Below are 25,136 nucleotides of genomic sequence, written 5' to 3'. Positions count from 1 at the left end.
CATTATTCACAATTGCCAAAAGATGGAAACAACCCAAATGTCCTTCAACAGATGAGTGGATAAATAAAATGTGGTATATACACACGATGGAATACTACGCGGCAGTAAGAAGGAACGATCTCGTGAAACATATGACAACATGGATGAACCTTGAAGACATAATGCTAAGCGAAATAAGCCAGGCACAAAAAGAGAAATATTATATGCTACCACTAATGTGAACTTTGAAAAATGTAAAACAAATGGCTTATAATGTAGAATGTAGGGGAACTAGCAATAGAGAGCAATTAAGGAAGGGGGAACAATAATCCAAGAAGAACAGATAAGCTATTTAACGTTCTGGGGATGCCCAGGAATGACTATGGTCTGTTAATTTCTGATGGATATAGTAGGAGCAAGTTCACAGAAATGTTGCTATATTAGGTAACTTTCTTGGGATAAAGTAGGAACATGTTGGAAGTTAAGCAGTTATCTTAGGTTAGTTGTCTTTTTCTTACTCCCTTGTTATGGTCTCTTTGAAATGTTCTTTTATTGTATGTTTGTTTTCTTTTTAACTTTTTTTTCATACAGTTGATTTAAAAAAGAAGGGAAAGTTAAAAAAAAAAAAAAAGAAAGAAAGAAAAACAAGGAAAAAAAAATGATGTAGTGCCCCCTTGAGGAGCCTGTGGAGAATGCAGGGGTATTCGCCTACCCCACCTCCATGGTTGCTAACATGACCACAGACATAGGGGACTGGTGGTTTGATGGGTGAGCCCTCTACCACAGGTTTTACCCTTGGGAAGACGGTTGCTGCAAAGGAGAGGCTAGGCCTCCCTATGGTTGTACCTAAGAGCCTCCTCCCGAATGCCTCTTTGTTGCTCAGATGTGGCCCTGTCTCTCTAGCTAAGCCAACTTGAAAGGTGAAATCACTGCCCTCCCCCCTACGTGGGATCAGACACCCAGGGGAGTGAATCTCCTTGGCAACGTGGAACATGACTCCCGGGGAGGAATGTAGACCTGGCATCATGGGACGGAGAACATCTTCTTGACCAAAAGGGGGATGTGAAAGGAAATGAAATAAGCTTCAGTGGCAGAGAGAATGCAAAAGGAGCCGAGAGGTCACTCTGGTGGGCACTCTTACGCACACTTTAGACAACCCTTTTTAGGTTCTAAAGAATTGGGGTAGCTGGTGGTGGATACCTGAAACTATCAAACTACAACCCAGAACTCATGAATCTCGAAGACAGTTGTAGAAAAATGTAGCTTATGAGGGGTGACAAGGGGATTGGGAAAGCCATAAGGACCACACTCCACTTTGTCTAGTTAATGGATGGATGAGTAGAAAAATAGGGGAAGGAAACAAACAGACAAAGGTACCCAGTGTTCTTTTTTACTTCAATTGCTCTTTTTCACTCTAATTATTATTCTTGTTATTCTTGTGTGTGTGCTAATGAAGGTGTCAGGGATTGATTTGGGTGATGAATGTACAACTATGTAATGGTACTGTGAACAATCGAAAGTACAATTTGTTTTGTATGACTGCGTGGTATATGAATATATCTCAATAAAATGAAGATTTAAAAAAAAAAAAAAAAAAAAAGACATAATGCTGAGCAAAATAAGCCAGGCACAAAAAGAGAGATATTGTATGTTACCACTAATGTGAATTCTGTGAAAAATGTACAATGTTTTATACTGTAGAATGTAGGGGACCTAGAGATACCAATTAGTGGAGGGGGAATGATAATCTAACAAGAACAGATAAACTATGGAGGGTAATCTCAATGTTATGGGAATGCTCAGGAATGATTATGGTTTGTAAACTTTCTTGGATATAGTAAGATCATGTTGGAAGCAATAGAGTTATTTTAGGTTTTTTTTTTCTCTTATTCCTTTGTTTTCTTAGGGGTTGTTAATTTTCTTGGGGTATGGTAGGAACATGTTGGAAGCAATGTAGTTATTTTAGATTATTTGATTTTCTTACTCCTCTGTTTGGACATGGTTTATTAATTTTCTTGGGGTATGGTAGGAACATATTGGAAGCAAAGTAGTTATTTTAGGTTATTTGTTTTCCTTAATCCATTGCTTTGTTTGAAATGTTGTGGGGTTTTTTTGGTGGTTGTTTGCCTGTTTGTTTTTAATTTTTTGATAAACAAAGTTAAAAAATTGAAAAAAAATCAGTAGAAAAATGGGAGTAAAAACTAAATGACAAATAGGGTGGGATGGGGGGATGGTTTGGGTACTCTCTTTTCACTTTTATTTTTTATTCTTATTCTGATTCTTTCTGATGTAAGGAAAATGTTCAGAAATAGATTGTGGTGATGAACGCATAACTATATGATCATACTGTGAACAGCTGATTGTATACCATGGATGACTGTATGGTTTGTGAATATATATCAATAAAACTGAATTAAAAAAAAAAAAAAAAAACAGGAAGCTACAAATGCTAGAGAGGATGTGGAGAAATTTGAACTCTTATTCATTGTTGGTGGGACTTTGTAATGGTTCAGCCACTCTGGAAGTCAGTCTGGCAGTTCCTTAGTAAACTAGATATAGAGTTACCATTCGATCCAGCGATTGCACTTCTCGGTATATACCCAGAAGATCGGAAGGCAGTGACACGAACAGATATCTGCACACCAATGTTCATAGCAGCATTATTCACAATTGCCAAGAGATGGAAACAACCCAAATGTCCTTCAACAGATGAGTGGATAAATAAAATGTGGTATATACACACGATGGAATACTACACGGCAGTAAGAAGGAACGACCTCGTGAAACATATGACAACATGGATGAACCTTGAAGACATAATGCTGAGCGAAATAAGCCATGCACCAAAAGAGAAATATTATATGCTACCACTAATGTGAAAAAATAAATAAATAAATAAAAATAGAAAAGAAAAACGAAGTGGGAGGTCTTACACTCCCTGACTTTGAAGCTTATTATAAAGTCACAGTTTTCAAAACAGCATGGTACTGGCACTAAGATAGACATATTGATCAACAGAATTGAATTGAGAATTCAGAGATAGACCCCCCCCAGATCTATGGCCAACTGATCTTTGATAAGGTCCCCAAAGTCACTGAACTGGGTCATAACAGTCTTCTCAACAAATGGGGCTGGGAGAGTTGGATATCCATATCCAAAAGAATGAAAGAGGACCCCTACCTCACACCCTACACAAAAATTAACTCCAAGTGCATCAAAGATCTCAATATAAGAGACAGTACCATAAAACTCCTAGAAGATAATGTAGGGAAACATCTTCAAGACCTTGTATTAGGCAGACTCTTCCTAGACTTTACACCCAAAGTACAAGCAACAAAAGAAAAAACAGATAAATGAGAACTCCTCAAGCTTAGAAGTTTCTGTACCTCAAAGGAAATTGTCAAAAAGGTAGAGGCAGCCAACCCAATGGGAAAACATATTTGGAAACCATGTATCTGACAAAAGACTGATATCTTGCATATATAAAGAAATCCTACAACTCAATGACAATAGTACAGTCGGCCCAATTATAAAATGGGCAAAAGATATGAAAAGACAGTTCTCTGAAGAGGAAATACAAATGGCCAAGAAACACATGAAAAAATGTTCAGCTTCACTAGCTATTAGAGAGATGCAAATTAAGACCACAATGAGATACCACCTAACACCGGTTAGAATGGCTGCCATTAAACAAACAGGAAACTACAAATGCTGGAGGGGATGTGGAGAAATTGGAACTCTTATTCACTGTTGGTGGGACTGTATACTGGTTCAGCCACTCTGGAAGTCAGTCTGGCAGTTCCTTAGAAAACTAGATATAGAGTTACCGTTCAATCCAGCGATTGCACTTTTCAGTATATACCTGGAAGATTGGAAAGCAGTGACACGAACAGATATCTGCACGCCAATGTTCATAGCAGCATTATTCACAATTGCCAAGAGATGGAAACAACCCAAATGTCCTTCAACAGATGAGTGGATAAATAAAATGTGGCATATACACACGATGGAATACTACGTGGCAGTAAGAAGGAACGATCTCGTGAAACATATGACAACATGCATGAACCTTGAAGACATAATGCTGAGCAAAATAAGCCAGGCACAAAAAGAGAAATATTATATGCTACCACTAATGTGAACTTTGAAAAATGTAAAACAAATGGCTTATAATGTAGAATGTAGGGGAACTAGCAATAGAGAGCAATTAAGGAAGGGGGAACAATAATCCAAGAAGAACAGATAAGCTATTTAACGTTCTGGGGATGCCCAGGAATGACTATGGTCTGTTAATTTCTGATGGATATAGTAGGAGCAAGTTCACAGAAATGTTTCTATATTAGGTAACTTTCTTGGGGTAAAGTAGGAACATGTTGGAAGTTAAAAAAAAAAAAAAAAAAAGAGACAGTACCATAAAACTCCTAGAAGATAATGTAGGGAAACATCTTCAAGACCTTGTATTAGGCAGACTCTTCCTAGACTTTACACCCAAAGTACAAGCAGCAAAAGAAAAAATAGATAAATGAGAACTCCTCAAGCTTAGAAGTTTCTGTACCTCAAAGGAATTTGTCAAAAAGGTAAAGAGGCAGCCAACCCAATGGGAAAACATATTTGGAAACCATGTATCTGACAAAAGACTGATATCTTGCATGTATAAAGAAATCCTACAACTCAATGACAATAGTACAGACAGCCCAATTATAAAATGGGCAAAAGATATAAAAAGACAGTTCTCTGAAGAGGAAATACAAATGGCCAAGAAACACATGAAAAAATGTTCAGCTTCACTAGCTATCAGAGAGATGCAAATTAAGATCCCAATGAGATACCAGCTCACACCAATTAGAATGGCTGCCATTAAACAAACAGGAAACTACAAATGCTAGAGAGGATGTGGAGAAATTGGAACTCTTATTCATTGTTGGTGGGACTTTGTAATGGTTCAGCCACTCTGGAAGTCAGTCTGGCAGTTCCTTAGAAATCTAGATACAGAGTTACCCTTTAATCGAGCAATTGCACTTCTCTGTATATACCCAGAAGATCTGAAAGCAGTGACACAAACAGATATCTGCATTCCAATGTTCATAGCAGCATTATTCACAATTGCCAAGAGATGGAAACAACCCAAACATCCTTCAACAGATAAGTGGATAAATGAAATGTGGTATATACACATGATGGACTACTACACGGCAGTAAGACGGAACGATGTCGTGAAACATATCACGACAGGGATGAACCTTGAAGACATAATGCTGAGTGAAATAAGCCAGGCACACAAAGAGAAATATTATATGCTACCACTATTGTGAACATTGAAAAATGTAAAACAAATGGTTTATAATGTAGAATGTAGGGGAACTTGTGAGAGAGAACAATTAAGGAAGGGGGAACAATAATCCAATAAGAACAGATAAGCTATCGTGGGTAAATTTAACATTCTGGGAATGCCCAGGAATGACTATGGTCTGTTAATTTCTAATGGGTGTAGTAGGAACATGTTCACAGAAATGTTGCTATATTAGGGTAATTTCTTGGGATACAGTAGGAACATGTTGGAAATAAAGTAGTTATCTTAGGTTAGTTGTCTTTTTCTTACTCCCTTGTTATGGTCTGTTTGAAATGTTTTTTTATTGTATGTTTTTTTAATTTTTTTAATTTTTTTATTTTTTATATACTTGATTTTAAAAAAAAAGAGTTAATAAAAAAAAAAATGAAAAAAATATGCAGTGCCTCCCTGAGGAGCTGGTGGAGAATGCAGGGGTATTGGGCTTCCCCACCTCGATGGTTGCTAATGTGCTCACAGACATAGGGGACTGGTGGCTTGATGGGTTGAGCCCTCTACCACAGGACTTGCCCTTGGGAAGACTGTTGCTGCAAAGGAGAGGCTAGGCCTCCCTATAATTGTGTCTAAGAGCTGCCTCCTGAATGCCTCTTTGTTGCTCAGATGTGGCCCTCTCTCTCTAGCTAACCCAACTTGGCAGGTGAAATCACTGCCCTCCCCACTATGTGGGATCAGACACCCAGGAGATAGAATCTCCCTGGCAACGTAGCATATGGCTCCTGGGGGGAATGTAGACCCAACATCGTGGGAGGGAGAACATCTTCTTGACCAAAAGGGGGATGTGAAAGGAAATGAAATAAGTCACAGTGGCAGAGAGATTCCAAAAGGAGCCGAGAGGTCACTCTGGTGGGCACTCTTAAGCACAATATATATAACCCTTTTTAGAATCTAGTGAATTGGAGTAGCTAGCAGTAAATACCTGAAACTATCAAACTACAACCCAGAACCCATGAATCTTGGAGATGATTGTATAAAAATGTAGCTTATGAGGGGTGACAATGTGATTGGGAAAGCCATAAGGACCACACTCCACTTTGTCTAGTTTATGGATGGATGAGTAGAAAAATGGGGAAGGAAAAAAACAAACAAGCAAACAAAGGCACCCAGTGTTCTTTTTTACTTTAATTGCTCTTTTTCACTGTAATTATTATTCTTGTTATTTTTGTGTGTATGGTAATGAAGGTGTCAGGGATTATTTTGGTGACAAATGCACAACTATGTAATGGTACTGTGAACAATCTAATGTATGATTTGTTTTGTATGACTGCGTGGTATGTGAATATATCTCAATAGAATGAATTAAAATTAAAAAAATGGATTTGGTTTCTGTCTCCTGGCTGAACCTTGAATGATACCCTGAAAAAGTCAGAGTAATAAATAAAACACATAAGGTAAACTAACAGATAATGAACTGAGAAAAAAAAATCAGCCGTGTAGTAAGGCAAATCAGGTGAGGCACAAATTAATACTACCTATAAAATAAGAAAGACCGCTTAACCTAGGAAAAACAGAAAATGGGCAATAAGCCATATACTGATTTTCTAAATCGTTTCACATTTATATTCATTTAAATTGGCACCATATAGAGGTAAGATATTTGGAAATGGTGAGCTAAAATAGCCACCACCTTTATTTTTTAAGTCTCACATAAGCAGTGTCCAGAGAATGACATTACAATTCGATTTGGGGGTGGGGAAGGAGGCACACCATAAACTAGTAGATAGTGACACTTGTTTGAGTCAACAAGACTTATACTGCACATCCATCTGAAATTCTAGTATATTTTGCCCACTACTACATTTTCAAAATATTTAAGAGATGTTATTGTAATTTACAATATGAGTGCATAATCTCCTCATGGCCACCTTCATCTCTTTATTCCTGAAAGTGTAGATGACTGAATTTAGAAAAGGAGTGACAATGGTATCAAAGATGGCAAGGAATTTATCCAGATGTGATGTGGGAAAGGGCCATGTGTAAAAGAATATTAATGGCCCAAAGAATAAAAGCACCACAGTGACATGAGCTGACAGGGTGGAGAGAGCCTTGGATATACCACCTGAAGATTTTTTCTGAACAGTGATCAATATAAAGATGTAAGAGATGATCAGAATTAAAAAAAAGGCCACAGAGATAAACCCACTATTGGCAGTAACCATGAATCCCAAAGTGTAGGTCTCGATGCAAGCAAGTTTGATAAATCGAGGAAGGTCACAGAAAAAGCTGTCTAGTTCATTAGGGCCACAGAAAGGCAGGTCTACAACAAAAGCCAACTGGGTCACTGAATTAATAAGGCCAATGATCCAAGAAGCAACTAAAATCAAAATGCACATCCGTGGGCTCATGATGGTGAGGTAGTGGAGGGGCTTACAGATGGCCACATATCTGTCAAATGCCATGGCTATGAGCAGCACCATTTCTGCTCCCCCAATAGCATGAATAAAGAAGACCTGAGTTATACAACCCCCGAAGGAGATGGCTTTGTGTTTTCTGAAAAGGTCATAAATCATTTTGGGAGTTGTACAAGAGCAAAATATCAGGTCAATGATGGAAAGGTTGGTCAGCAGGAAGTACATGGGAGACTGTAAACTAGGGCTGGAGGTCACAGTTAGCACAATGAGGAGGTTTCCAATTAGACTTGCCACATAGAAAACAGATGAAAAAAAGAAGAGAAGAATTTGGATCTCCCATGAATTGGAAAGTCCCAGGAATACAAACTCAGACACCGCAGAGTGATTAGTTCTATCCATTGCCTCTGTCAGCAGTGATGACTCTCGTGCTGTCTGAAAGAGGAGAGTAAGGAGAAACTCTGTTTCAGGAGAAATGACACTGATCTTGGCAAAATCATGAGCAATTCAGTAGTTGTCATTTAATGAGGCAAAGGCTAATGATGCCTTTGGAGACAGTTTCAAACACAAAGCAATACATATTCCTCTGTTGTACATCTTATTGCAAAAAAAATACATTGCACATTTACTATTTGGATGGATAGCTCTGTTGTATTTTAAAGTGACATTATTTTTGTCATTGCATATATGACTTAAATTGAAAGGGTTTTATACATTAACTATGTAAAATACTTAAGTGGCAGTGGATTTCATAATTTGAACATCCTTTAATATAATACCACTTCTATGACCAATTGACAAGTTCTTTCAAAATCTTTATATGTGGTTTTTAAATCCTGGAGATGTAAATTTCTCACATCTCTGAATTGAGCAGACTTGATGAGTTATTTAGATAAGGGCAGGAAAGAAAGAAGCAAGAGGATGCTAGAGCATGGCACTCGCCAACACATAGGTGAACTGCTAGAGAAAGTGACACAATTCTGGATACAATGAAGGGGACTCCAACTGGGGCTGGGGGAGGAAGGCAGGTGGGAGGATTTACAACATCAGGTAAAAGAGAGTCCAAAATAAGAGTAATGTCATAAATTCCAAAGAGAGAAGAAAATGTAAAATTGAAAATATCACAGGATTTACAAATGGTGCTGTTTACTTGCATATAGAAATACTTAAACTCATTTATAATTAAATAAATGCATATTAAAATAGGTAGTTTATTATTACTATTAAGATGCCAGTTTCTCCTTATCACACCCTCAGAGTTTTAAACATTTGACAAAATACAGAATTAGGGGGGAAGTGGAGCAACAGGCAGCCTTATGATGGTTGTAGAATAAATTGATAAAACATTTCCAATTTGGTAATACTTTCCAAAATTTTGCATGCTCATATACTTTAACTCAGCTATTCTACTTCTAGGAAAACATTCCTGGAGAGATGTATTTGTGCATGTGAACAAAATGGACAAAGAAACAGATACAGAGATGTTTACTGAAGCATTGTTTATAAGAGCAAACGCCTGAAAATAAATTGTGTACAAATAGGGAACTAGTTAAGTAATCAATACTGGGTCCTTCCTGTAGAATGATATGCAGCCATTTTAATACTAAGGTAGACTTAAATGTACTTAGGATTGATAAGGAGAGAAAATGGCAGATTCCTGAACTCACCTTATCCCATTTGGATTTTAAAAATAAAATTAATTAAATAAAGTAAAATAATGATAGATACAAAATGTTTAGGTTGATAAAAAGCCATTAATAATTATCTCTAACAAGTGGGATTGAGAAAGCTATGAGGGAGAAAGGAACTTATAATTTTCACTTGCAGTGATTATCAAGTTTAGTTTTACAAAACGTTTTTCTTGGGGTATGGTAGGAGCATATTGGAAGCAATGTAGTTATTTTAGGATTTTTTTTTTCTTATTCCTTTGTTTTGTTTCATTTGAAATGTTTTTTTTTTCATTTTTTGATAAAGTTTTTTTAAAAATGTATGTAGATTTGGAAAATTACACAATTTGTGTCTTCAGTGATTCAAAACTTCCAAATTTAGAATCTATCTCCCAAATTAAAATAAAGATCAAAACTTCTCCCAGGATATTAACTAATTTTTTGTTCTGCTCCTCTTTAAACACTACACTCTAAACTAAACTTCCTTCTATTTGCTAGTCATGCCCCTGTACATGACATCTTCCCTCTTACCCATCGTCAAATATTTCAGCTCATGTCTTCCCTGTACAAAATCTTCACTCAGTCTGCAATGTTCTGCCCTAATTACATCTCTATTACTTCCCACCCTTCATTACCCACACTGGAAAACTACCTCCTCCATGAAGTTGTCTTTGATACCCTTACCCTTATATACGGTAGGTGAGGAAAAATTTTTTTATATTGTAGTAACTAAACCAAGAAACACTGATAATAAAAATTTTCTAATAGTGGTCTAGCAAAGAGCACCATTTAATTCCCTGGCATTGCAAAGGATGTTCTTAAATATGTCATTAAAATACCTTTTTTATACATCTCTATAATAATGGTACAACCTATATCCCAATCATAAGGGTACCTCAGCTTGGATTCAGTTAGGTCTCTTTCACATTGATTATCACCATCACCCCCTCTGATGAAATTTATCCAAGCCCACAATTAAATTCTAAGTTACTTCCTGGAAATTGAAAGTTGCTTTCACAATTCTCCAAGTTCCTGCTCATCCCAAGCACTTTTTCATTTCTCCACAACTTAGTTTTATCCTTAAAAAGGATGACATATTTTATGTAATGAGCTACAAGAAATTAAAGTTAGATAATTCCTAGTGTTGGCAAACAGTTGGAAATCAGGTGTATTCCCTCATTGTTGGTGGCACCAGTTCTAAAACTGTCTTTCACATTCTGTCTAGACTGAAGACTTGAGGTCTCTAGGAGCAATATTTTACCTTGGTTTCCACCAAACATCCCTTTTAACAAGGGCAGAATAGTAATTCACATCTGATCTTTTCAGTGAAGACAAAAGTGAAGATGTCTACTTAACTCACTACTATGAAAAAAGATAGATTCTTGTGGTTAACAGCAACTAAAACCCAATGTGCCTTAGTAGTGTTTTGAAACCCATAATTGTGTTTCAACACATACCACCAACCTCTGACCATATTCCCACCACTAAACATAGAATGGAAAAAATGAGATACACTTCAGAAATCAGCAGAGACCTATTACTCTGTCCTTTGCTCAGGACTGCTCATCCTTGTGCTGGCCGACACAAACAGGAAAACAATTATAAATCATATGTACTTGCTACCAATTCAAGCAAGGCTGACAAGCCCTTCTAGATTTTTTTTAAAGTAGATCAACATTTGGAATCCCTCAGATAAAGATTTGTAATCCTTTCCTTCCTAACCTTTACTCTGGAGTTACTAACAAAGGTTGAGTTTAACTTGGAGTTGTTGGAAAATAAATTAAATTTGCAGAGACATCTCAAAATCTGATCACCCAAGAAATTTTTCAACTAGTTTATTCTTACTGAGATGGGTAGAAGGAACCCAGAACACAGTTCAGAATACTAGAAAGATATTCAGGAACAGGCACTAGAGTTGCAACTCCCAAAATGATTGTTTCTACTGCTACCAATGCGGCAGGCCCTGTACTGTAGATTATTAATGCTGTTAATTTATGATATTGTGGTAACAAATGAAACATTGCTAGTACTGTGAAATCACTTTACAGTCAAAGAATGCAATGTACAGAGGGGGTAAATGGTTTTGCTGAAGCTACAGAACATTTGGTGGCAAATCCAGAATTAATATGCTTGATCCTTGGTCAAAGAGTCCAAGTTAAAGAGATCCATACATCCTTTGCTGTGATGGTCCTACCTTTTCATCCAGGAAATCACAATAGATCAAAGTTAGTTTCCTCAGCATTGCCCGAAATTCTACACATTTTACTCCCAGTGGGCTCAAATCTTCTGCTACTACTTTGTTCTTTGCCTGGAGGCCCACTTTCAAGAGCTCTGTGGAAACATCACCAGAAGAATTTTCCAAAACTGAACTTAATGTCATACTTGACTCCACTCATCCCACTGTATTCTATATTTTGGCTGTGAGTTTGATCTTCTCCAATCTCACTGGTGAATGACAGAACTGATATGTTTCAGGTTGATTAGATTCCTCTCTCATTGCTCTATTCCCTTCAGCTTGAAATTCTGATCTCCATTAAAGACAATTTCCTTTCATCTAACCTTATCTGAGTCTAGACCACAGAAGTCCAAATCATCAAGAGTAAGAGGACCACAGAATGTAGAGCTCTTCTCTTCCAAATGTTGACATCTGAAATAAAAACCTACATATAATACTTCTATAGTAGGGAAGATAGCTAATTAGCAGCAATGAGAAGTAAGTTACATGTAGAGACCTGGGATTGCCACCCCTGAGTACATTTGGCCAAGGGAATTGTTTATTAGGATCACAGAAGTTTGGCCAAAGGAACCAAAGTGAAAAGCTGGTAATGGGTCACTTGAATCAAACACAGGAGAAAGACTAGGGATATTTTGCATGACAATTAGAGCATTTAATCTTTTTATCTGCCTGTTTTTCTTATTTGTGGGAGAAGAAATTCTTTAAGTCTGAAAATTTCTACTTTAAAACCTTGAAAATAATGCCACTCATCTCCAGAAGGAAGGAAAGTGGGGGGGATAGAAAGAGAGGACCCCAAAGTGTTGTCTAGAATGTGATCCGTGTCCCACTGGAAAGGATAACTAAATTAGAGGTAATAAAATATGCACTTGGTCAGGCAAGCCTTAGTTCTTAATTGCATGTGGGAAGTGGAGAGATGACTAGGGTATTAAAAGAGCAGCACAAGGGATGAGCTCAGACGTTTAGTGGAACTGAGATGAGGCAAATACTAATGGTATTACTCTATCACAGGGAGCTTTTTAAAGAACAGAAATTCTCTTCTGGCTATATTTTATATCCTTACATTAAAAGAGTGCAGAGAATCTGTAAGGACCATTGATAAACTATAATTATACAAAGTATTTTATATGTATATGTATATGTATATATAAGAGATCTGTGGAAACATCATCATACATATATATACACACACATACATATTTTTTTTATCTGTTGCTGCATAACAAAGTAGCTTAAATCGATAACGTTTTACTTGCTCATGAGACTGCCCATTGGGCTAAGCTCAGCTGAGCAGTTCTACTGGTTTCCCTGGGCTCCCTCATGAGGCATCCGTCACCTGGCAACTAGACCAAGCTAGAGTGTCTAGGATTGCCTCACTCACATGTCCGGGACCTTAGTGTTGGCTATGGGATGGTCACCTCTCTCCAAGTGGTCTTATATCTTATAGACATAAACTTAGGGATGCATTGATTATGACATTTATCATGCTGTCTTGCAATAATTTGTTTTCACATCCCTCTCCTCTACCATATGGTGATATCTTAGAAATTTGGAATTGTGTGTTGGGAATTCATCATTCCCAACTGGCACATATCAACTGACTTTAAAAACTGCTTAATGCCTCTAGGTATTGAAATTTTAAACTTAACTCCAGCCTTCTGTTTCTAATTCAACTTTCTACATTGCTGTTCCTAGAGAGACAGAATGGGCTAGCCAGAGGCCTCCATTGCAGGATATCCTTTGGCATTTGTTTCTTATTACAAATTAACAAATAGAAATAGTAGGTTTTACATTAGCATCCAGTGGGTTTGTGTATCAGGAGTTATTCTCCCAAAAAGAGATTATTTCTGGACATGCTGAGAAAATTAAGGTTCTAGAAACCAAATAGAGGTCCAATCCTTAGATTGTAATGAAACAACCAAGTCCATCCAGAATGTCTACATAACTCTTCTGTATCAGCCCTAGTTAATTATTAATGAAAAATTTCTCAGGCCTTCTCTCAACTTTTACTAGCCATATGTACTTCAGAATTCACAAGATAAATAAGAGAAAGAATGAACATTATTCTACCTCCACCTATTTTTTTTATATTTACTATGTACTATGCAATTGGACCAAATTGCACCTCTGTCATTATTGTTGGAATCACAGAGTCAATGTCATATAAAGCCTAGAGTAAAAATAAAAATCGCAACATCATATTGACCAAAACATTCTTCCAAGTATAATTTGTCACAGCAGCATCACTAAACGTGCCTTCTTAAAAGCATTTCATATTTGGTTCTCAACTGTAGTTTTTGAAAACTCAACAGAGACACAAAGTTAAAGAAATGAAAATAAATCCCTGTCCCTAGCCATTGAAATACAGACATCTATTACTTTGAAATATACTAACATGATGCAGAAACCATCTCAAAAACAAATTTCTACTAGTTAAGTATATAGGCTAAGGAGAGAGAGTCTTGTGCATGCCAGAAAAAGCTGTGCTTGAATCTTAATGTTCATTTTTTCTTTAATATCTTGTTGGGGTGCTTTGGAAAAGCAGATTGTATAGAATCAGGAAGCAGTGAATTATTTGTTCAAAAATTGTCTCATCCTCTGCCTGGATAAGGATGCAAACTTTCAGATTCTCGGTGTTAAGGGAACCTCAGGAGATGTCCACTCAGGCTTCTATCTTCTCCTCCAATAACATGACTATATCAGGGAGTAAATATCTCTAAGGAGTAGATGATGAACATCCCTTGTCCCGGCCGGCGGGACGTTCAACGGAGGCTCTGAGTCCTGTGAGGGAGGAATGGTATGGGACAAGAGACACGAGGAATGACAGCAAGACAGGTTTCTGATCAAGCTGCAAAACTTTATTGAAGAGGCAGGGTATATATACCCTAAGGTAGAGGGAGTGGCTAGTACGAACGGGTGGCGGCCTAGGATTGGCTGCTGCTGTTGCTAGGGCGGATGGCAGATGTAAGGCTAGCACAGGATTGGTGGCTACTGTTGCTGGGATAGTAAAGCTAGCACTCTAGATGTGAATCTTAGGCGCAAACGGCTATCACTTCCATAGAAGGCTGAGGGCAACTTAAGCCGCTATTGCATCAGCCCCAGCTGTCATGTTGCATATCTCCGGCATCGCTGAGGGTGGATTTTATACATGCTACCTTAATCGTCCCCAACAATCCCTCTATTTATGCCTAATTCTGCTTGAACACGAGAAGGTTGTAAAATTATTTTATCATAAAAATTATCTCTGAATATTAACCATTTTGCATGGCAAATAGAAGGAGACTTTCATGGTACATTAAAATAACAGAACACAAATCTTGAATTGCATTATATTTTATTGGTTCATATTTATTATTTTATGCTGTTAAATATAAAGGTTAAAACGTTTTCAGATTTTAAAAGTACAGATAAAAGAGACCCACCATCTTGGTGGGCAGTGGAGTGTGGGGATTAAGGGCAGGGATGCTGGAACAGAGGATGTTTGGATTTACACCCCAGCTCTACTGTCCATCTGTGTCTCAGTTACATCATCTCTAAAGTGCAAATTAGAATATTACCTCTCTGATTGCTATGAGAATTCAATGATTTAATATATGTAAAGAGCTTAGGATAATACCAAACACATTGTAAGTGCTCAATAAATGTTGATGGTGGTGGTGGTGGTGGTTACACAAAAGCAATGAAATCACTTTAAAAATGCTATGAGAGTGCAGATAGTTGAAAAGAGAGCTCTGGAAGTTTCTATCCGGTTTATAAATTAAGAAGTTAAGAGCAAGCAAAATGATGATAATCTGACCTGAATGTTGTAAGATTTTACTTGGAGTGATTATACCTCAAGATTCAATTTGTCAAATAGAAAGTCAGAGAACCTCATAGCATTTGTAAGGCTAATATTTAAAGAGGTGATCTCTGAAATCATAAAGAGAAAGGGAAGTGTGAACAAGGAAGAGTGAAAAGGCACAATTTCATACATAGGACAGTCCTGAGTCAAAGGCTGATTTCTGCCAAAAAGAAAAATTTCTCACTGGTTGAGTTAATGTAAGGTCAATGTATGACTGTTCTCATAAGTATTAATTTTGCAAATGAATTAACACTTTTAAAGATGTCCAAAATAAAATAAGAAGAAAAGTGAATATAAAGGAGAAAAATAATTTCATAAGTCTGGAATGTGTCAGTGGTTTAAGAGGATTCATTCATTCCAAAGATCTACCAGAACTCACCAGCCTACCAGGAATTGAATATAAATGTGACATTTTAAAATAAGTAGGCATTAGTGTAATTTGATCATGGTTTGGTGTTAGTTTATAAAGCAGTAGCTTAATTGGTTCATAGATCAGAATGAATTTTGTCTCTGGCTTATAATATCCCTTGGTTCCCAAAAGTTCTAAAGTGCTCCAGCTGTTCAATCATAGATACCATGATCCACTAATAAAGCATGTAAAGGAATGCAGAAAAATTCATACCTGAAATTCTTGTAGCTTACTTAAGATTACTGGCAAATACTGATAGCAATAATAAAGTGATGCGAATGCCCTTTACAGTGTTCATTACAATGGAAAGCAATATTGACTGAGGAATACTGATTGTGAATTTTTAAATAAATGACATAAATAAAAGCCATGAATGAGAAGTCCACGGAGAGTTGATATAATCATCTAGTGTTAAAATAACCAGAACTTGGTTCAAGAAATTACTTCTTCAGCTGAAAATAAAGAAATAACTTGGAAATAGCAAATAAGCATAGAAAATTGTTACCAATGAAAGGAATAATTATCTTACTGGTGTCACTTCCACTTTAGGCAGGGTCAGAAATAGAAAGGCAATAGAAAACCCAAGGTGTAGTCTCTTAATGGAAAGTTCAAGAATCTAAATCATCAGTGGGCCTAGAGATTATTTAAAACTTTTTTTAATCTAAAGGTGATCTGATCCTCACCCTTAGTCTATCATTTAACATTTCTGTGACAGAGTATAATTAACTATAAAGTAAACATATTGGAACAAATAATCTCTAAAATTTCAGTTCTAAAATGTCATAGTTCTTTTATACAATCGGTGGTTCTCTAGGTAGCCAAAGGATATGGGGCAATAGGAAGCAAACAGACACTAAACTAAGAGAGAATAGATGAAACCAATTAGATATTATGAAAGCTTAGTAATTTGAGAGAAATAACATTAACACATTCATAGCAGGCTAAGTATAAGAGTGAAAAAGTATAATATGGCAATATCCAAGGCTGAATTGTTGAACATACCCATTCACTGTTTGGCACTATTTGAGAGATAAGATGATTGGAAGTTGGGGATTAAGATGAAAATCAGCTTTGGTGTGAAATTTTACATAGTAATTGTAAGGAGAATGAGCAAGAAGTATTTCCTAATTTAAGAAAAAAATTACCAAGATAAAAAGGCTTACCATTTAAAGATGTGAATATTAAATAAAATAATGTATATAAAACTCCTAACAGGGTCTGAAACACAGAAAGCTCCAATGTTTGCTCCTTTTATCCTTATTTACTAGAGTGTTAGAGATACAAAACAACATGGTAGATGCTTAAATGTAACCTAGTATATGAAATTAACAGAGTAATAAGATTTCAACAACTTTTGTTTTTTTTCCCTTGTCATCAGGTAAAGGGTATATCTTTACAACAATTAAGGCATCTTCCTGTAGCTCACAAGCTGATGGCAAAGTTTCCTCATTGCTGTCTTCATTTCCTTGTTCCTGAATGTATAGATGACTGGATTCAGAAAAGGAGTGAGAACTGCATCAAAGATAGCAAGAAATTTGTCCAAGTGTGATGAGGGGAAGGGCCATGTGTAGAAGAATATTAATGGCCCAAAGAATAAAACCACCACAGTGATGTGAGCTGACAAAGTGGAGAGGGCCCTGGATAATCCACCTGAAGAATGTTTCCAAACAGTGGCCAGAATGAAGACATAAGAAAGGATCAGTATGAAGAAGGAACCCACAGAGATGAGTCCACTGTTGGCGGTGACCATAAACTCCAGTCTGTTGGTCTCTGTGCAAGCAAGTTTAATGAGCTGAGGGAGATCACAGTAAAAGCTGTCCAATACATTAGGGCCACAGAAGGGTAGGTCTACGACAAAAGCCAGTTGGGCCACAGAGTGGATGAGGCCAAGGATCCAGGCAGTAATGAAAATCCAAATGCACATCCGCGGGCTCATGATGGTCAGGTAGTGGAGGGGTTTACAGATGGCCACATATCTGTCAAAGGCCATGGGTATGAGCAGCACCATTTCTGTCCCCCCAATAGAATGAATAAAGAAGATCTGAGTTATACAACCCCCGAAGGAGATGGCTTTGTGTTTTCTGAAAAGATCATAAATCATTTTGGGGGCTGCAATAGAACAAACTCCAAGGTCAAGCAAGGAGAGGTTGGCCAGCAGGAAGTACATGGGGGAGTGTAAGTGAGGGTTGGAGGTCACAGAGAACATAATGAGGAGGTTTCCCATCAGGCTTCCCACGTAGAACAAGGAGGAAAAGAGGAAGAGCAGAAGCTGGATCTCCCAGGAATTGGAGAGTCCCAGGAACACAAACTCAGACACCATAGAGTGGTTGACTACATTCATTGCTTCTGACATCAGAGCTGAGTCTAACGTTCCCTGAAAATATAGTTGAGAGGAAATTAAACTTTGAGGAGGGTCAGATCACTGATAGCATGAGTTTCATCTGTAAGGAAAAATATTGCCTTAGATCATACTGCCAAAACTCGCTGAATAAGTCCTTAACCTGTTTAGAAAATAAGCAGTGACTCATTGCCACAAAATACTACTACAGAATAATTCCCCAGCCTCCCTAAAATTCTCCAGGTTTTGATAAGCAAAGATGAGGCAAAAGAGATGTGCTGAGCCCTCGAGCATGGGACTTGCCCTTATGAAGCTCATTACCACAAAGGAGAGTCTAAAGTTGTATGTAATGGTGCCTAAGAGTCTCCCCCTGAGTACCTCTTTGTTGCTCAGATGTGGCCCTCTCTCTCTCTAACTGAGCCATCTCGACAGGTGAACTCGCTGCCCTACCCCCTACGTGGGACCCAACTCCCAGGGGTGTAAATCTCCCTGGCAATGCAGAGTATGACTCCCGGGGATGAATGTGGACCCGGCATCGTGGGACTGAGAGTATCTTCTTGACCAAAAGGAGGATGCAAAATGAGACGAAATAGTTTCAGTGGCTGAGAGATTCCAAATGGAGTCGAGAGGTCACTCTGATGCACATTCTTATGTGCTATATAGATAACACCTCTTAGGCTTTAATGTATTGGAATAGCTAGAAGTAAATACCTGAAACTACCAAACTCCAACCCAGCAGTCTGGACTCCTGAAGACAATTATATAATAATGTAGATTACAAGGGTTGACAGTGTGATTCTGAAGACCTTGTGGATCACAGCCCCTTTATCTAGTGTATGGATGAGTGGAGGAATGGAGATAAAAACTAAAGGACAAATGGGGTGGGATGGGGGATGATTTGGGTGTTCTTTTTTCACTTTTATTTTTTATTCTTGTTCTGGTTCTTTCTGATGTAAGGAAAATGTTCAGAGATAGATTGTGGTGATGAACACATAACTATGTTATCATACTGTGGACAGTGGATTGTATATCATGGATGATTGTATGCTGTGTGAATGTATTTCAATAAAACTGAATTTAATAAAATAAATAAATAAATAAATAAAATAAAATAAAAAAGATGAGGCAAAAGTAATCACTGAAAAGAAGAGGAGTTATGAGAGGCAGGCTAAAAATGCCCTGGAATAACTTGAAAGAAAGGGAAATGGAAATAAAGCCATTGCTTTCTTCCTCATACTTTGTTACTCCTGCGCATGATGTTCCCTAAATCTCAGGCAATTTCCAATGACCTTTTATTTTCCTTAACATTTTGCCTCCTATATGCAATGCTATGTGCTATCGGGCTCATTAAAACTCTCTCATATTTAGCCTCATGCTTCTAAAGTGTTATCAAATCATACTCATTTTTTCCTCATAAAGGAAGAAGAAAATGTAGCAACTTTGAAAGTATCCAGCTTTTGTGGCTCAGTCCAGGTTATGAAAGAGATTGCAAAGTTTGAGCTGTGACAGGATTATGGTAGAGAAAAGGACAATGCCAGAAAAGCAATTTATGGTGCAGAATCTCAACACGGATAGAGCTAAGCAATGTGGAAAACAAAATTCTATAAGACTGATATTTGTAGATAGGTGTCCATGCCATGCTAACTTTTCATGATTCATGGGAATGGTGGAAAGAACACTTCACTTGGAATCACAAGAGTTACGATCAATTCCTTGTTCTAAGCCCAAGGGATCGTAAGTCCTTTCTACCATCCCCGCCATACCCAACTCACCTCTTGAACTCAGTTTCACAATCTATAAAATGAAGATGATAATGATTATCCATAAAATAAAGATGATTAGTAATCTTTCCAAGTCTAACAAAAATTTCTTTGATTTTATAACACAAAGCTAGCCCAATATGGAATGAGCTCACCATAGTGATGATACACTCTGCACTGAGTTGCTACCATACTTATCTTCTTTGCCCTCCCATCTGCGGTTGAGTATAAGTCCATAACCCAAAAAAGCTCTCTCTTCACATTGAACTCCCTCTTTTCGGATTCCCTTTGTACTAACTATATCACTCAATTAGCACATAATTGTAAATTAGCTATTTCATTGATCTTTCCGTTTATCACAAATATCTATAATCAAACAGTAAATATTTACTGAGCATCTCCCATGCACGATGTATTGCTCCATACACTATGAATTTTTTGAAGTAATAAAATACTCACTTCTATTAAGGCTTTTACATTTTAGCACATGCAAAAAAAAACTAAATTTAAAAAATCCGTCATGTGAAAAATGTCAAAGAAGTAGCATTATCATAGGATTTTTGAAGCAGAAAAGATTTCCATGAGCCAGGGTTAACAGGGCTGTCTTCAGGAAAAAAAAAAAGTAGGACCTTTGTTGCATTCTAAAAGATAACTATAATTTGTTTTGTTTAGAGAGGCAGCTTCAAGTCCAAGTTTCAAGAACTACTAAGACATAATCAGGAAATATCTCCTAGCCTGGAGCAGTGGTTGGCAAACTATCTCTGAAAATAATGATAGCAACTAAAAACAAAACATAAACAATGGTAACCATATGCAGGATACCAGGATAACTCCTTTACATGCATATCTTGTTTGCTGTTTGCAAACTTCCTGAGAAGTTGGGAGTATTAGCTTCTTTTTTACAGTTGAGGAAATTGAGACCAAAAGAGGAGTAGTAACTTACTCAAGGTCATAAGTTTGATCAGTAAGTGGTAGAGCGGATACTGTACTCAGGTCAGCCTCTTAACCAATATGTTAAGAAGATTTGTCCCATGTTCTACTCTCAATACCTCAGGCAGATCTAAGTGAGAGAAGGAGGCAGCTTCGTCCTCATTATTCACAGGCATCAGTTACTTACGGTACTCCACATGCATCCACAATTCATCCTGGCTGTTTAAAATAATACGGTAAAGAAGGCAAATTCATAAAATACCTGAGCTCAGGGCATCCTGTTTGAGTTCCCAGATTGCCATTGTCTTGATCCATATGAAATCCTTTAGCTTCACATGGAAGAGACTCAGCCCCCTCTACTGTCTAATTAATGGAGACACCAAAATGGTCTGTCTTCATCTTAAGAAATAAAATAAATCCCACAGCTAAACCAACTCTGATGCTCTTCCCACTTACAAGACTGTTCCTTAACCATTCTAGTTTACATCCAGTGGGTCTCAACCTTGACTATCAATGGTTTAAAAAAAAAGTAATTTCAGTTTCTGTCTTCCTGCCCTTCTCTCCTGTGTATTGATTTTTGCTCATCAATCTCAATTGAAGCTTCTTCTATGGTAAGACTAGCATTTAACTGATTTCTGCACAAAACAATCCTGTCATAAGAGGCATCTATACAATACCAGATCTTGGGGGCCTCAGCTTTGTACACCCATATCCCTAAGCTATTTCTATATTTATCACCTGCAAACTCATTCAAAGGTGTACGATGTGACAGTTTCCAAAGAGTTAACCACCTTCCCTTGGTTAGAACTAGGATTACTTCATAAACAGGTATATTATCGAAGATAGGACTAATTAGCACACAGGAGAGCACTGACCAAATGATACTACAGAGACTTGGGATCACCAATATGCGCTAATTTTTCTAAGGGAATTGTCACCCAGAATCCTGGCAAACCAATGAGGAAGCTATTAATGAGTCACAAAAGGGGGAAAAGGAGATCAAAATTATTCTTCAGAAAATATCATTTTCTTAATTTTAAATATTTATTTCATGAGTAAGGTTAAAGGAGAGCCCCAAGAAGCATGTAAATATAGAGTTTATTTATTTATATTAAGATAAACTCCATCAAAGGACCTTGGTAGGTTAGGCAGGCAACTACCTAGGAATCCCTAGGATTTGTGTGCATGTGTGTTTGTATGTTTGTTTGTTTTCATTATTCAGAAGGCCACTTTTCTGCTTTAAATCAAAAGCCATCATATTCATTATTCACACGGAGTTATTTAGTTACAGATACTATGACATAATCCACAAACTCTCGAAAAATAATGCTTGTAGGTCAGGAACAGGGATAGCGTGCAGGAATTGCTGATGGAGTAGGAGGAATCAGAAGACTTCAATTCTATTCCAGTTTGGTCAGTTACTTACTCTCCTTCAGGGAACTCACTTCATACCTCTACGGTCTTACTTCCTCATATGTAAAATGAGCTAGCTACAGAAAATGATTTCCATAGTCCCTCCCAGTTCCAAAACTTTACACATGATACATCCAGATCTAATATTCTTGTTGATTCATGGGAGAAAAGAAGAGAGAATGAAAACAGAAGAGCAGATAAACATCAAAAATTATTAGATAAAAGTCTATTCTTTAATATTTGACTTAGCAAACAAGAGACAATTTAGAAATGTAAATACAATTCAATTTTAGTGTTTTTGGTAATTACCATAGAAGTGGTATGTACAATTGGGAAATCAAATAGTTCAAATAGGAGCAAATGAGGGCTTGCATCAGGGACTTTGCAGTTGGAAATAAGTGGCTTTGAGGACTTTGTAGGAAGAAATCTCTGATGATAGCTTAGAAATGCTACTCTCTTACCTGAAATATACTTCTCTGGAAAGGTAGTCTAACTTTACAATGACCAGCAAAACACACACACACACACACACACACACACACACACAATGATCCAGCAATTCTAAATCACAACATCCTCCCCTTTTTAAACAGGATGAGGTAGAAGGGACAGATAAATTCTTGCTTTCTTGTATTAGTGCCTGATGTTCCTTCTGCCTGGAATTTCTCTCCTTAATCCATGTCTTCCTGTTGAAGTCTAATCAGATAGTTTTGAAGCACATAGGAGAAGATTATTTAAAAATTGACTGTTACATGATTTAACTATGTGAATAAAGTCAATTGACGCAACAGTTGTACCCAAATATTTCCTTCAGTGTCCCCTGTATGTATGATGCTTAGCTTAACAAAATTTATTGAAATCCTCTGTGTGCTGGATCCTTGCTATATTCTAGGAATTACAAAAATCAATAAAACACAGGTACAACCCTCGAGGAGCTCACAACCTAATTGAGGCGAAAGACATAAAACTGTTTTTAATGTAATATTATAAAAGGTAATATATCAGCATGTGCAGGGTGCTATGGGAACCCAGAAAAGAATCCTTAGCCCAATCTGGGGATTCAGGGAAGGGTTACTCAAAAACATGGTAAATAGGTTGAGTTTTAAAAGATAAATAAAAGCTGGATAAAGGTGCATGGATATGCATATTCCAAACAAAAGGAACATCATCATCATAAGCATGGAAATGATAAACAATATAATGTTGGAGTGAGAGAGGGAAGGGGTGGGACATGAAAGGAGTTTATGGGGAAGCAGAAGTCAGGAAAGCGGCTGTAGATCCACCTTAATATTATCGGATTATAAAGGGTTAGGTGGGAATGGAAAAGAATGCAAGAATGCAATAAGGCAAAATAAATGATTATACTTATTGTTTATAATGTGTCGTGCAGTATGCTTAAGGCTTTACATACATCAACAGATTTACTTAACATAAAAACCTTGTCTCCCATTTTACAGGTGGAAGTGTAAGGTTTATAAAGTTTTAAAATTCTTCCAAGGTAACAGTTAGAAGGGCTGGGTTTAAAAACCAGTTCTAACTTCAAAAGCAGTACCTTAGCCAACAAATCATGAGCCTTACAGTAAAGAAAGGGACCAGGTAATAGAGGGATTTGTTTGCCACTCCAAAGAGATAAGGCATTATTCTGCATGATGTTTTAATACATCCATGGACATATTGTCCCCTTTTATTTATAATAAACATCTTAACATGCCTTGTTTTAGTTTCCTAGGATGTGTAAAGCAGACACCGTGAAACAGGTTGGCTTAAACAATGGGAATTTATTAGCTTACACTTTGAGGTCAGGAAAATGACCAAGTCAAGGCATCATCAAGGTGATGCTTTCTTCCCTAAGACCAGCTGTTGGTGATCCTTGGCTCCTCTGCCACAAGGCAAGGCATATGATGGTGTCTGCTTGACTCTCCCTTCTCTTCCCAGGTTTCCTTGATTTCAGCTTCTGGCTTCTGTTCTCTCTCTCTCTCTCTCTCTCTCTCTCTCTCTCTCTCTCTCTCTCTCTCTCTCCCTCCCCCCATTCATTCCATTTTAAAGGTCTCCAGTAAGAGGATTAACACCCATCTTGAATGAGGTGAGTCACACCTTAAGTAACCTTGGTACATACAGCTTCAACCACCACATACCTCTAGCACTCTGAATTGAAAATCTTAGACAAAATAACATACTTATTAGTGATACAACAAAATTTAACTATGGCATTGTTATTTGACCCAAATATGTTCAACTTCAACTTCAGTTTTGGCCTTTGAAATTTTAAACAGCCAGATGCCTTCTTTAATATAATTTTTGCCATCCCTGAACTTGTTCTTGACCAATGCAAGTAATTTGAACAAGTCATGCCATTCATGCATATTGCTAACATCTGAATATATACTTTCTAATATAGGAAAGCATTCTAGATATAGCTTGAAATGAAAATCTCTTTATGTGTTTTATATATTGATCTTATACAAAAAATATGAATATAGATTTATTACTACAAGAATAAAATGCAGCCATAATGAATGATGATCCAAAATTATTGTGAAGCAACTTTTTTGTAAGAAAATAAATGGCTGTAAATGTGTCTGAGGACAGATGTCCATCAGGAACTATTCTAATTGTCCCATGAATCATGTTATCTCACAAAAGTATAACAAAAATCACCAATATTCTGGAAGAAAAATTGTTCAAATAGCAGCTGCAAGTAAAAATACAGTAGACACTTCCATCATTCTTCTTCATCCAAAAATAAACTATAGGATTTTTCATAACTTCCTAGTCATGCACTTTTACAATTTTTTAAACAAGTTGAAATGGAAGATTTAATATATCAAAAAAACTCCTTGGTCAAAAGCTTGGAATGTATAAAACTGAATCTTA

General features: G+C 37.1%; 2 protein-coding genes across 2 annotated transcripts; both read right to left on the bottom strand.

The window, feature by feature from the left end:
- Positions 1-7,134: 7,134 nt before the first annotated feature.
- LOC119533403 (olfactory receptor 4F6-like) lies at positions 7,135-8,088 on the bottom strand. The gene has a single exon (XM_037835446.1). It carries the CDS (start codon positions 8,071-8,073, stop codon positions 7,135-7,137), a length of 939 nt encoding a protein of 312 aa, XP_037691374.1. The 5' UTR covers positions 8,074-8,088.
- A 9,135-nt stretch (positions 8,089-17,223) lies between these two features.
- LOC119533402 (olfactory receptor 4F15-like) lies at positions 17,224-18,171 on the bottom strand. The gene has a single exon (XM_037835444.1). The coding sequence runs from the start codon at positions 18,160-18,162 to the stop codon at positions 17,224-17,226; it is 939 nt and encodes a 312-aa protein (XP_037691372.1). The 5' UTR covers positions 18,163-18,171.
- Positions 18,172-25,136: the final 6,965 nt, after the last annotated feature.

This window comes from Choloepus didactylus, chromosome 4, assembly GCF_015220235.1.
Source record: "Choloepus didactylus isolate mChoDid1 chromosome 4, mChoDid1.pri, whole genome shotgun sequence".
Taxonomy (NCBI): Eukaryota; Metazoa; Chordata; class Mammalia; order Pilosa; family Megalonychidae; genus Choloepus; species Choloepus didactylus.
This window is presented reverse-complemented; position numbering and strand designations above follow the sequence as displayed.

What these genes read in the sequence shown, in the direction of transcription:
- LOC119533402 (XM_037835444.1), bottom strand. Translation starts at nt 18,162, where the DNA reads ATGAATGTAGTCAACCACTCTATGGTGTCTGAGTTTGTGTTCCTGGGA.
- LOC119533403 (XM_037835446.1), bottom strand. Translation starts at nt 8,073, where the DNA reads ATGGATAGAACTAATCACTCTGCGGTGTCTGAGTTTGTATTCCTGGGA.